At 47.8% G+C, this 14140-nt stretch overlaps 1 protein-coding gene across 6 annotated transcripts in view; it reads left to right on the top strand.

The window, feature by feature from the left end:
• VARS1 (valyl-tRNA synthetase 1) overlaps positions 1-9872 on the top strand; it is a 34106-nt gene extending 24234 nt beyond the window's left edge. For all 6 annotated transcript variants that reach the window (XM_077285946.1, XM_077285944.1, XM_077285942.1 and 3 more), the window contains exons 24-30: positions 948-1075; positions 1409-1564; positions 1649-1855; positions 5565-5676; positions 7431-7606; positions 7784-7933; positions 9648-9872. In XM_077285946.1, the coding sequence (XP_077142061.1) occupies positions 948-1075; positions 1409-1564; positions 1649-1855; positions 5565-5676; positions 7431-7606; positions 7784-7933; positions 9648-9716 (998 nt within the window). In that variant the 3' untranslated portion in view covers positions 9717-9872. The remainder of the gene's footprint in view (positions 1-947; positions 1076-1408; positions 1565-1648; positions 1856-5564; positions 5677-7430; positions 7607-7783; positions 7934-9647) is intronic.
• Positions 9873-14140: the final 4268 nt, after the last annotated feature.

Below are 14140 nucleotides of genomic sequence, written 5' to 3'. Positions count from 1 at the left end.
ATTATTTGCATAATAATTTGGAACACGGTGTATATATTAAATCTCTATTTCAACCCCCTAGTGGTGGCAGCAGACAGGATCTTATGTATCTCTGTATACAGGGAGCTCCCCCTAGTGGTGACTGCAGACAGGACCTTATGTATCTCTGTATACAGGGAGCTCCCCCTAGTGGTGGCTGCAGACAGAATCTTATCATGTATCTCTGTATACAGGAAGCTCCCCCTAGTGGTAGCTGCAGACAGGATCTTATCCTGTATCTCTGTATACAGGGAGCTCCCCCTAGTGGTGGCTGCAGACCGGATCTTATCATGTATCTCTGTATACAGGGAGCTCTCCCTAGTGGTGACTGCAGACAGGATCTTATCATGTATCTCTGTATACAGGGAGCCTCCCCCTAGTGGTGGCTGCAGACAGGATTTTATCACGTATCTCTGTATACAGGGAGCTCCCTCAAGTGGTGGCTGCAGACAGGATCTTATCCTGTATCTCTGTATACAGGGAGCTCCTCCTAGTGGTGGCTGCAGACAGGATCTTATCATGTATCTCTGTATACAGGAAGCTCCCCCTAGTGGTAGCTGCAGACAGGATCTTATCCTGTATCTCTGTATACAGGGAGCTCCCCCTAGTGGTGGCTGCAGACCGGATCTTATCATGTATCTCTGTATACAGGGAGCTCTCCCTAGTGGTGACTGCAGACAGGATCTTATCATGTATCTCTGTATACAGGGAGCTCCCTCTAGTGGTGGCTGCAGGCAGAACATTATCTATTCTGCGATTTATGCAGTGAATGTGAAAGTCTGAGAATAAATTAGGCCCAGTCACTATTAAGAAATTAATCCGTGCATGATTTTGATTTTAAAAAAACATCCTACAATGGTGGACAATACATTTTTGCATTGGACTCACGTCAGTGGCTTCTGTTTGACTGAATTTTTTTTTTTTTTCAGGCCGAGATATTAACCTGGATGTGAACAGGATCCTCGGTTACCGTCATTTCTGCAACAAGCTTTGGAATGCAACCAAGTTCGCCATGCGAGGCCTGGGAGATAATTACACCCCTCCTCCATCTTCACTGGTGAGCAGCGGTGGGTGGAGGTAGTTTTCCGTGGCCGCACTGGATCTAGCAGTGTTGGTCGTGTGCCGTGCAGCCCCGTTATTCGGGTGGGTGTGGGTGAACGGTAGCACTCGGCTCATTTGGGGTCCTGATCGGTGAGTCCCGTGCGGTGCGAGGCTGCACTCTTCTTCCGGTGCAGCAGCGTGTCGCAGGCTATGTGCAGATACCAGTCCACTGGTAAAATGGTAGATTTTAACCAGCCTGTATGTAGGTGGCAGAATTGCTCGGTGCTGATGGCACAGTGGAGGCTTCTCCAGTGATCGTTGTGCTGATCCGTGTCGTCTTGTGTTCCAGCCCTCAGGACAGGAGAGTCTGGCCGATCTCTGGATTCTGAGTCGTCTCAGTTTAGCAGTGGATCTTTGCAACACCGGCTTCCAGAATTACGACTTCCCAGGGATCACCACAGCCGTGTACAACTTCTGGCTGTATGAACTATGCGACGTCTACCTGGTAAGGACACAGATAGTGGCATGAATCCTCCATCTTTGCCTCTCTACCTCTTCTTATCGTCACCCTTCTTGTCACCTTCTTCAGGAGTGCTTGAAGCCCTTGTTCTCTGGCACGGATGACTACGCCATAGCGGTAGCGAGGAACACGCTGTACACGTGCCTGGACGCCGGCCTCCGACTCCTCTCGCCCATCATGCCGTTCCTCACAGAAGAGCTTTATCAGAGACTCCCCCGTCGTTCGTCTGAGACGTTCCCCAGTATATCTGTCACTCCTTATCCTGATGCTGCTGAGGTGACCACCAATATAGATACATGACAGACTTACTGGATGAGAAAAGCATGGCAGAAAGAGCGCCACAGGGTGCCTATGGGCTGTGTCTGGTATTACATTTATTATTATGGTATTGCATGGTATTATTTATTATATACTAGATGGTGGCCTGATTCTAACGCATCGGGTATTCTAGAATATGCATGCCCACATAGTATATTGCACAGCTCACGCAGTATATCACACAGGCCGCAGAGTATATTGCAGAGCCCACGTAGTATATAGCACAGGCCACGGAGTATATTGCCCAGCCCACGGAGTATATAGCACAGGCCACGGAGAATATTGCAGAGCCCACGTAGTATATAGCACAGGCCACAGAGTATATTGCCCAGCCCACGGAGTATATAGCACAGGCCACATAGTATATTGCAGAGCCCACGTAGTATATTGCCCAGCCCACGGAGTATGTAGCACAGGCCACGGAGTATATTGCAGAGCCCACGTAGTATATAGCACAGGCCACGGAGTATATTGCAGAGCCCACATAGTATATAGCACAGGCCACGTAGTATATACTCACCTTCCGTCCGCAGCTGTCACCGCCGCATGTGCTGCGCTGTTTACTGCTGTCGCGCATCAATGACCGCGGCCGTCATCAATGACCGCGGCTGCTAATTTAGTCCCCGGCTTTTGGCCGCATTAGGCCCAAAAGCGCCCATGGTCCTGGCCGGCTCCGCCTTCCTCATGGCAACTCCGCCCCCTTTGCAGCGCTTCTGGCCAGGCCTGTACGGAGTGGGCGTGGACTCGCTCTGCATACTTCCTAGCCTGCCCTGCCCTTTTGTCTACGCCCACTGGCTGGCCACGACCAATGAATATCCGCGAAAGACAGAAGTGACCCTTAGACAATTATATAGTAGACTAGATGGTGGCCCGATTCTAACACATCGGGTATTCTAGAATATGTATGCGTAGTGTATAGCACAGCCCACGTAGTATATTGCGCAGCCCACGCAGTACATTGCACAGCCCACGTTGTACATTGCACAGCCCACGTTGTACATTGCGCAGCCCACGTAGTATATTGCGCAGCCCACGTTGTACACTACGCAGCCCACGTTGTATATTGCGCAGCCCACGTTGTATATTGCGCAGCCCACGTTGTATATTGCGCAGCCCACGTTGTACACTACGCAGCCCACGTAGTATATTGCGCAGCCCACGTTGTACACTACGCAGCCCACGTTGTATATTGCGCAGCCCACGTTGTATATTGCGCAGCCCGCGTAGTATATTGCGCAGCCCGCGTAGTACATTGCGCAGCCCACGTTGTACATTGCGCAGCCCACGTTGTACATTGCGCAGCCCACGTATATAGCAATGTGGGCATGATATCCCTGTAAAAAAAAAAGAAAAAAAAAAAAAAATTAAAATAAAAAAGTTATATAACTCACCTTCCGTTGGCGCCTGGATCCAGGAAGCGGATCCCGACGCTTGGGATCCACCGAAGCTCCGCCGAGCCGGAGCTACGGAGTGTGAGTATAGCAGGTTTTTTTTTTTTTTAATTATTTTTAACATTACATTTTTTTACTATTGATGCCGCATAGGCTGCATCAATAGTAAAAAATTGGGGGGACACAGGGTTAATAGCAGCGGTTATGGAGTGCGTTACCCACGGCATAACGCGGTCCGTTACCGCCGGCATTAACCCTGTGTGAGCGGTGACCGGAGGGGAGTATGCGGGCGCCGGGCACTGAGTGCGGGGAGTAAGGAGCGGCCATTTTCTTCCAGACTGTGCGCGTCGCTGATTGGTCATGGCAATGGTCGTTGGCGTTTTGCCACGACCAATCAGCGACTTGGATTCCATGACAGACAGAGGCCGCGACCAAAGAATATCCGAGACAGACAGACGGACAGACAGACGGAAGTGACCCTTAGACAATTATATAGTAGATATTGTGGAAATAAGGGGATCGATAAACATGGGCAGGGAAAATGGAGCCAACATTTTCAAACCATTCAATCTAATTAGTCTGGAATCTGAGCGCCAAGTGCTGAAATCCCGGCACTTCAAGCCTCGGCTGCTATCACTGAGGTTAATATTGGTCTTCTGAGGAAGGTTCTGCCCTCGTATGCACTTGGGCAAATCATCATGATCCGCTGCTGGCAGCTCCTGTGTAATCACCGACCAATGATGTCCCTGATGTGTTTTATGGGGCACAAGTCCGGAGACGCTGCAGCCATGGGAGGGGTTTTGGGCCACGCAGGCTGCTCACAGTAACACGAGCAACATGCGGCCTGGAGTTGTCATGTTGAGAAACAACTCTTCGGATACTTTTGAGAAATTACTTCTAAATTGACCTCGCGCCGCCGCTGTCAAAGGTTTTCATGGTGCAGAGCAAGATGGCATTGGAGGATGGAATGGAGGTCTGTCCTTCTGCAATGAGTCCCACTTTTGCCATGGACGCAGTGATAGCCGGAGATTGGTTTGGACACCACGTGGGAACGTCACACTGGTCCTACTCCCAGGATTACAGTGTGGGGTGGCATAACGCACTGTAGTCCATTGTTGCTCATGCTACTGTAAACATTCCTCAGACGACCATTGCTAACCTCATCGATGGCAGCTGAGGCTGGAAGTTCTGGGATTTCTGCACGTGGCTCATACTGGAAACTGAATCAATGGATATGTTTTTAAATGTTGCTTCCATTTTTCCATTCCTTGCAGATCAGTAATGTCTCCAGCCTGTGATTTTCATAATTCCATGACTGTTCCTACTCGGTATTGCAATTTCAATGTTGAGTAGATTTTAGAAAAATTGGTCATGGGTCCAGGCGGCGGTGTCCGTGGGTGGACAGGTGGGCGGCGGTGTCTGTTGGTGGACAGGCGGGTGGCGGTGACTGGGTGGACAGGTAGGCGGCGGTGTCTGTTGGTGGACAGGTGGGTGGCAGTGTCTGGGTGGACAGGCGGGCGGCGGTATCTGTAGGTGGACAGGTAGGCGGCGGTGTCTGCGGGTGGCGGTGTCTGGGTGGACAGGCGGGTGGCGGTGTCTGGGTGGACAGGCGGGCGGCGGTGTCTGGGTGGACAGGTGGGCAGCGGTGTCTGTTGGTGGACAGGCGGGTGGCGGTGGCTGGGTGGACAGGTAGGCGGCGGTGTCTGGGTGGACAGGCGGGTGGCGGTGTCTGGGTGGACAGGCGGGCGGCGGTGTCTGTGGCTGGACAGGCGGGCAGTGGTGTCTGGGTGGACAGGTGGGCGGCGGTGACTGGGTGGACAGGTAGGCGGCGGTGTCTCTGGATGGACAGGCGGGTGGCGGTGTCTGGATGGACAGGCGGGTGGCGGTGTCTGGGTGGACAGGCGGGTGGCGGTGTCTGGGTGGACAGGCGGGTGGCGGTGTCTGTGGCTGGACAGGTGGGCGGCGGTGTCCACGGGTGGAGTAACAATTTCTGGCATATTGGTTTTACAGTTACAAATGTAGAAGAACTAATCTTGTCGGTTTGCACCGCTCATGGTGGTCTCATACGTTAGTTGAGATTTTTCCATGGAGTGGTACAGTGTCCTTCTACATGAAAACTCTGCAACATGGATGAACACAGCGTTGGGTGGTCTTGAGATTAGTAGTTTAATGGAGTTCTCATTCAAATGGATGGGTGTGTGACCGGATCACCCTACACACACACGTTTCAGTACTCTGGGATGAATCTGACCATTATTTTGTTTTTGCCTCTGTAGTTCCATTGGCGAGATGAAGAGATAGACAGAAATATGGATCTGGCTCTGCTCATTGTGAAATCCATCCGGTCTTTACGAGCTGATTATAATCTCACCAAGACGAAGGCTGACTGTAAGTACACCCTGGTGGTCCAGAGACAAGTTTTGCTACAAGTTATTGTAAGTGGGACCTTCATTCATTGAGTAAGTCATAGATATCAGATTGGTGGGGATCCAACACTGCACCTCCCCCCGATCAGCTGTTATTGATTCGGCCACCCCTGGAGCAAGTAACGGTTGATCATGGAGGCCCTGGGTATCGGAATCTTCCAATCTAACATTGATGACCTATTTCATGGATAGGTCATCAGTTTATTAGTTCCTGACAATCACTTTAAATGCTTGTCTTGAATAGACTGTAAGGACCAAAATCGAGGGCTCAGGACTGATTCTAAGTCAGTGAAGGGCATAAGTCCAGCCTCCTGGTACTGGGTGTCCTGTAAGGTGACCGTGACTTCAGAAAGAAGGTTCCCCACCTGTTACTGTTATCTCCCCCACCAGTGACTCCAGGAAAAGCAAGAACTTTTCTTCTTGTCATCACCCTCCATTCTCATTGGCAGCCTGTACAGGTACCAGTCACGCCAGGGGCAGATACAGGAACTTTTCTTCTTGCTATCATCATCAATTTTCATTTGCATCCTGTTCAGATTTCTACTAAATAGTGAGAAGTTTGTTTAGGTATAAACACATAATTAATCTTTTTTTATTTTTAACAGTATTGTGCATGTCAAGCTCTGCTTGTGTCAGAATTCAAGACACAAAACATGATATTTTTTTTCTTTTAGTTGCAATTTTTGTTGTTGTTTTGCAAAACCTTACTCTTTATTCATACTGTGACACCCATGATTGTAATTTGCCAGGTAGCATTTCCACAAGGTGCAAGGTGTCAACGTGACTTTTTTTTTTTTTTTTTAAGGAACTATTTTTTTATTAAAAAATAAAAACAAAATGGTATAAATATATTTTTGAATCTCATAAAAACAAAACTGAAAATGCATAATAATATATTTAATATAATTAATATAAAATGGCGGAATTATGTGGGTTTTTTTTTTCTTTCTTCACTTTTTGACCGCACTTGGAGTATTTTGTTTTTCTGTGTTTTTTTTTTTTTTTTTTTTTTTTTTCCCAGTACATTTTATGGTAAAATAAATGGTGTCATTCAAAATTATTTAAAATTACATCTTGCCTCTCAAGAAACAAGCCCTCTTATGCCTATGGACTCTTGGAGGAAGCAGCATGAAAAATAATAGCACAAAAAAAAAAAAAAAGCCCGGTCTTGAAGAGGTTAAAATTGATCTGTCCCCAGGTTTCACGGCTAAGCTGTATACATTTATGGAGCGGATTGCCGGGCCTATTGGCTGTATAGTCTTCCTGCTCTTTTTAATTTCATGTGGGGGGGAGGGGAGAGGATTAAACAGCCAGTCATTTTCATAGTAAGTATAGTCATGTATACAGCTTGTATTGTGAAATCTGGTGACCGATCCACTTTAAATGTATAGCAAGTCAAAAAGTGTCAAGGATCTTGCACAAAGTGTGAACTTTGCTCTAACTTATGATATATGCGGCAGTTATTGTTATCACCAGAATGGTTGGTTGTATATTAACCCTTCATAGCCATAAAAAGATAACGTTCCTCGTGCTTTATCTGACATTGATCAGGTAGGCCTATAAATACTATGGAGAGTAGGAACTATTGTAAATCTATGAAAGCTGCACCAGCCCAATGGTTACTGCAGGTTCACGGAGGATGGCGAAAGCCTAAACACTAGATCGTTAGGGACCAGACGTCTCCACAACTGTTCACATATTTTCCTGCTTTGACAGGTTACGTGAAATGTCAGGACGCAGAGACCAAATCTGTGATTGTGGCTCACACCTCGTACATCACCGTCCTCTCCTCCTCGCTCTCCTTGATCATTCTGGAGCCTAGGGACCCAACGCCAGAGGGGAGCGCCGTCAACACCGCCTCCGACAAGGCCACGGTCTACATGGTTCTCAAGGTAACTAATGCTCCCCCCTTCTCCCCCTCCAAAAAATGAAAATGTGTTCAGGAGTCCACACATGGAGCGACATGTCTTGTCTTCAACCTGTGATGCAAGATGCCAGTGTGCAGACTAATCCTATACACCCGGTGTTTCCTGAAAGTATTTGTGTTCATGGGCAGGATTTTCCCGCAGGGACTTATTGATCTGGAGAAAGAGATGGCGAAGCTGCAGGTGAAGAAGTCTGAGCTCACCCGACAGCTGGAAAAGTTGCGTGAGCGGGTGGGAGGCGCAGATTACAGCAGCAAGGTCCCCGCTACAGTGCAGCAACAAGACTCTGAAAAGGTGAACGCAAACCACTTCCCTGTTCTGCCTACAGGGGGAGTAGTACTTGTCGTCTTGGTTGATTTATTAGTATTAAACTGCTGTCTGCATTACACGTACACCCCTGTGCTGTGACATCACTGTGTGCCTTTCCTCTGTACTGTGACATCACTGTGTGCCTTTCCCCTGCCCTGTGACATCACTGTGTGCCTTTCCCCTGCGCTGTGACATCACTGTGTGCCTTCCCTCTGCGCTGTAACATCACTGTGTGCCTTCCCTCTGCGCTGTAACATCACTGTGTGCCTTTCCCCTGCCCTGTGACATCACTGTGTGCCTTTCCCCTGCGCTGTGACATCACTGTGTGCCTTTCCCCTGCGCTGTGACATCACTGTGTGCCTTCCCTCTGCGCTGTAACATCACTGTGTGCCTTTCCCCTGCCCTGTGACATCACTGTGTGCCTTTCCTCTGCGCTGTAACATCACTGTGCCTTTCACCTGCGCTGTGACATCACTGTGCCTTTCACCTGCGCTGTGACATCACTGTGTGCCTTTCCTCTGCGCTGTAACATCAGTGTGCCTTTCACCTGCGCTGTGACATCACTGTGTGCCTTTCCCCTGCCCTGTGACATCACTGTGTGCCTTTCCCCTGCACTGTGACATCACTGTGTGCCTTTCCCCTGCGCTGTGACATCACTGTGTGCCTTTCCCCTGCGCTGTGACATCACTGTGTGCCTTTCCTCTGCGCTGTGACATCACTGTGTGCCTTTCACCTGCGCTGTGACATCACTGTGTGCCTTTCACCTGCGCTGTGACATCACTGTGTGCCTTTCCCCTGCGCTGTGACATCACTGTGTGCCTTTCCCCTGCCCTGTGACATCACTGTGCCTTTCCCCTGCGCTGTGACATCAGTGTGCCTTTCTCCTGCGCTGTGACATCACTGTGTGCCTTTCCCCTGCGCTGTGACATCACTGTGTGCCTTTCCCCTGCCCTGTGACATCACTGTGCCTTTCCCCTGCGCTGTGACATCACTGTGTGCCTTTCCCCTGCCCTGTGACATCACTGTGTGCCTTTCCCCTGCCCTGTGACATCACTTTGTGCCTTTCCCCTGCCCTGTGACATCACTGTGTGCCTTTCCCCTGCCCTGTGACATCACTGTGTGCCCCTGCCTTGTGACATCACTGTGTGCTTTTTTCCCCTGCCCTGTGACATCTGTGTGCCTTTCCCCTGCCCTGTGACATTACTGTGTGCCTTTCCCCCTGCCCTGTGACATCACTGTGTGCCTTTCCCCCTGTGCTGTGACATCACTGTGTGCCTTTCCCCCTGCGCTGTGACATCACTGTGTGCCTTTCACCTGCGCTGTGACATCACTGTGTGCCTTTCACCTGCGCTGTGACATCACTGTGTGCCTTTCACCTGCCCTGTGACATCACTGTGCCTTTCCCCTGTGCTGTGACATCACTGTGTGCCTTTCTCCTGCGCTGTGACATGACTGTGTGCCTTTCCCCTGCCCTGTGACATCACTGTGTGCCTTTCCCCTGCCCTGTGACATCACTGTGTGCCTTTCACCTGCCCTGTGACATCACTGTGCCTTTCCCCCGTGCTGTGACATCACTGTGTGCCTTTCCCCTGCCCTGTGACATCACTGTGTGCCTTTCCCCTGCTTTGTGACATCCTTGTACTGTGACCTCACTCTGTGCATTACTCCTCTTTTATCTCCACATTTTATCTTCCCTTAGATTAAGCAGTTTGAAACAGAATGCCAGAAGGTGGAGGAAGCCATGAACAGTTTCCAGAGGATGGTTTAGTAGTAAATTATTTCCCACTTGCCCGGGGACTGTCTCGCTGGCCCTGATGCTGCTCCTGAACTTTTATCTTTTTTAGAGAAGAAAAAAAAAAAATGTGTTGTGCGCGAGTTGTCATCATGCCGGGTGGATTGTTCGTAATAAATCCTGTAGAACCAAGGAAGACTCCATGTGTGGTTTCCTCAGGGTCCAAGGAGAGAATTTTAATTGGGGGACTACTGATCAGTAAAAACTTCTTAAGGGCTACAGTTTGGATTCTACAGATTATCGCATAATAAAATATAAATAAGCAGAATTAGTAATTGGACTGTTATATAAAATATATAATTTCATTGGCTACATTGACACCTTTTTTTTTCCACCATCTTCTCTTTTTTTTTTCCTCCATCTTCTCTTTTTTTTTTTTTTTTTTAAGCTATAGATGTAAAAGAGATTGGATCTGAGGGTTTGCTACGGTGCTATCTAGACGTGACGATCCTTTGATTTTTAGCTGCTTATTTTAGGCCTCTGGATGTGAACGTAAATGTTCTCATTCACTAACAGCAGCCAGAAATCTTAAAAAATGGTGGGGAAAGAGAACCCAAAATGTGTTAGAAAGTTTCTCTCCACAGTACAAACATTCCTTCCGTTGTTAATATTCCACAGCTACATTAGTTTTAAACATTGTCAAAGCTATAGCAAGCTAAGTAATGCAATTGGCAGCAAATAAAAAGAAGAAAAAACTGTTGTACATAACAGGCTCTACATTTTTTTTATGTAATTACTGCCCTTTTTGTGCCTTGTTGGTGAAAAGGGCGTGGTAATCTAAAAAGGGGTGTGGTTAATATGAAAAGGGTGTGGCTTAGCCAATCAGAAGGCAGAATAGTTAAAAATTGTTTGCGTGTGCCAAACTTACCAAACGGCATGTGCCACCGTGAAAAATTTGGTGACATTTCAAAAGGTTATTCCAATCTTTAGATATTATCTCCAGGATAGGGCTGACTTACTAATTAGTACTTGTCTGACCACTGGGACCCCACCAATCTCAAGAACTAAGCACTGCAGAGCCCCATATGAATGGAACCCTGGTCGGGACATTCTCACCTCCGTTTCATTCATTCTCTACGGAACTGCTGGAAGAAGTTGAGCGCTTTATTGAGCTATGGCGGCAGTCCCATAGACAATCAATGGAGCTGAGACACACATTTGCGACCACCCATTCATTTAGATGAGATCTGGATTGGTGGGGCTCCCAGTTGTGTGCCTCCCCCATCGATCTTCCCTGCTTTCCCGCCATCGTTCCTCCCTTGTTCCCCGCCATCGACCTTCCCTTGTTCCCCGTCATCGATCTTCCCTTGCTCTCCACCGTCGATCTTCCCCGCTTCCCCGCCGTCGATCGTCCCTGCTTCCCCGCCGTCGATCGTCCCTGCTTCCCCGCCGTCGATCGTCCCTGCTTCCCCGCCGTCGATCGTCCCTGCTTCCCCACCATCAATCTGCTCGGCCTCATCTATCAGCAAATTATCTCCGATTATAAGAATGGATGATAATGTCTAAAGATGGAAAAGACCCTTTAAGACTGCATTCAAATCCACATGAAAGCTGTATCCCATGCTTGTGAAGTCTTTAAAACCCCATTCACCTTCACTGGAGGGGAAGAAAAATCTGTCAAACTCTGCAGCATGCGGAAAAGCCAATAAATGGGGTTAATCGTAGTGTATAATGTCCCATTTTGCACTTTCTCACACTAATGTCGGCATATTAATATCTCGGTCATAGTGACCGGTTGTAAGAAAAAAATGTGATCTCGTTGCCTGTAGAAGCCAATCCTATTTCCATACTAAACATGAAGACCCCGTCTGTCGCCGGCCGTGTCCCCGAGCATATGACCGCCATGTAGTGTCCGTGTCGGCGCTGGTAGTGGGGGAAGTACCAAGTATAGACATTGTCTTTCTCTTCATGGTAAGGAAGTACTTTGGTTGGTGTTAGTAATGTCAGTCTGGAGGTAGAGGAAGCGAGAATATGAGGGGTGAATAAAGCCGTCTCCGTTCTGGGAGGACTGAAAATTATAAACCCAGGCTGAGGAAAGCGGTCAGTGTTCGCCAGCGGTTGTCTGCTTCGGGCCATCCTTTTATTGTATGACTTATTAGTGTTCTGTTTCTGAGCCCCTATAGGGAATCCTGCAGCGCCTCCACAGGGGAACTGAAGCATTGCACAGCTCCCACACGAGCACTGGGCTTCCCGTGCAACCATGGGCCGGCAGGGTCTTCACCATATTGAGAGCCGCCATACGAAATACACCTTAGTCTGTATGATAGAAGAGGGTCGTCATTTTAACTTTGCGTCAAAATAGATTTACCAAATTTTATCATAGGGTGTATGAGACTATCCTTTTAAAAAGTATAGTATCGTCTCTATATTTTAAAGGAGTTTTCTGATGGTGGAACTTACCACCTAACAATAGGATAGAGGATACCCGTACATTACTGATCTCTGGGGGTCGGACTCATAGGATCCTCACTGATCTCCATAATGGGGCTTTCTAGAGCCCCATCAGAATGGGTAGGCGGTCAAGCGGCTGCACGTCTGAGACCGCTGTTCTGGCCTATGTCTGACCTTCCCATATAGACAATGAATTCGAGCTGACATGTGCATACTCAAACTCTTTGTGGAGAAGGTGAGCTGTGACATCACTTATTGTGAATGGTGGATCCTGTGTTATCTACTGTATATAGAGGTGTTATCAGTCATTGTACAGGAGGAGGAGGAGGTGAGCTGTGACATCAACTATTGTGAATGGTGGATCCTGTTATCTACTGTATATAGAGGTGTTATCAGTCATTGTACAGGAGGAGGTGAGCTGTGACATCACCTATTGTGAATGGTGGATCCTGTTATCTACTGTATATAGAGGTGTTATCAGTCATTGTACAGGAGGAGGTGAGCTGTGACATCACCTATTGTGTATGGTGGATCCTGTTATCTACTGTATATAGAGGTGTTATCAGTCATTGTACAGGAGGAGGAGGTGAGCTGTGACATCACCTATTGTGAATGGTGGATCCTGTGTTATCTACTGTATATAGAGGTGTTATCAGTTATTGTACAGGAGGAGGAGGTGAGCTGTGACATCACCTATTGTGATTGGTGGATCCTGTGTTATCTACTGTATATAGAGGTGTTATCAGTCATTGTACAGGAGGAGGAGGAGGAGGTGAGCTGTGACATCAACTATTGTGAATGGTGCATCCTGTGTTATATACTGTATATAGAGGTGTTATCAGTCATTGTACAGGAGGAGGAGGTGAGCTGTGACATCACCTATTGTGTATGGTGGATCCTGTGTTTTGTTCTGACCCAAAGACAGATCTGCGGGATCACCAGTGAGGCTGAATTAAGAGATAAGGCTCTGAAATAACGAGCACATGGAGGAAGCGATGCACACTTGAGAGCAGGTCATTTTTCTATGTATTCACACGAGAACGCTATCTCTTATACCATTTACAGCATTTACAGCAGTGTAGCTCGTGTAGCCCCCTTTTCCCTGTTTCCCAGGTCATGATGACTTTATTTACCATGTACCCATAACATGTTTCTGCAGAATCTTACAAATATTACATAGGAGATATGAAGTATAAAATCCTTGACTATGAGACTATAAGGCTGGCAAATCCGGAAACAAAATCTAGAGAGAAAACATTAACCCTTCTATATCACAACCAATCACAGCGTAGCTTTTATTTTACCAAAGCACTTTAAGAAATGTAAGCTGAGCTCTGATTGGTTGTTATGGACGACAGAAGCAGATTTTCTTTCAGGCAGCTTAAAAAAAAAAATAATAATGATCTTCCTTAAGACATGTAGACGATGGATTTAAGGGAATGTCTATTAATAATGGGGCCTGATAAGTGGGCTGTAACGTCTATATAATAGTGGCACGAGGCTCTCTGTAATAAGTAAATAAAGGGTTAATATAGAAGCCGACAAAAAAAACGTTTTGTTTTTTTTTTGTAAGGGATCACAAGAGTTAATTGGTTGCGGCAGCTGCGAGCGTCGTCCTCTCTGCGGGGCCCGGTCCCATGACACTGCTTCATAGCCTAATCCCATTCACAATGCTGCAATCCCCGCAAATAACAAGGACTTAGGGAAATGACTTGTGCACAATAGTGCGGTAATATGTGGGTAACGGCGGTATAAATTGTCAAAAATGAACAATAAAAAATGGGGGAGACCCCAGACGTTCCAGTAATATGGAGCGTGACGTGCACATAGAGTGTCAGCTCTTGTGGTCCCCGTCCTGCGGGTTATACCGCCACCCCGTGTGCTCCCGCCATTGTGCATTCATGGCTCCAGGCAGGGAGGTGCGTGCTGTGCTATTCCTGGGGGGTTGGGGGTTTGGGCTTTTTCTCACGCTCCCCCCAGCCTTGGAGTTTTGTGGGAGCACAAAGGAT

The sequence above is a fragment of the Ranitomeya variabilis genome, chromosome 2 (assembly GCF_051348905.1).
Source record: "Ranitomeya variabilis isolate aRanVar5 chromosome 2, aRanVar5.hap1, whole genome shotgun sequence".
Lineage (NCBI taxonomy): Eukaryota > Metazoa > Chordata > Amphibia > Anura > Dendrobatidae > Ranitomeya > Ranitomeya variabilis.
This window is presented reverse-complemented; position numbering and strand designations above follow the sequence as displayed.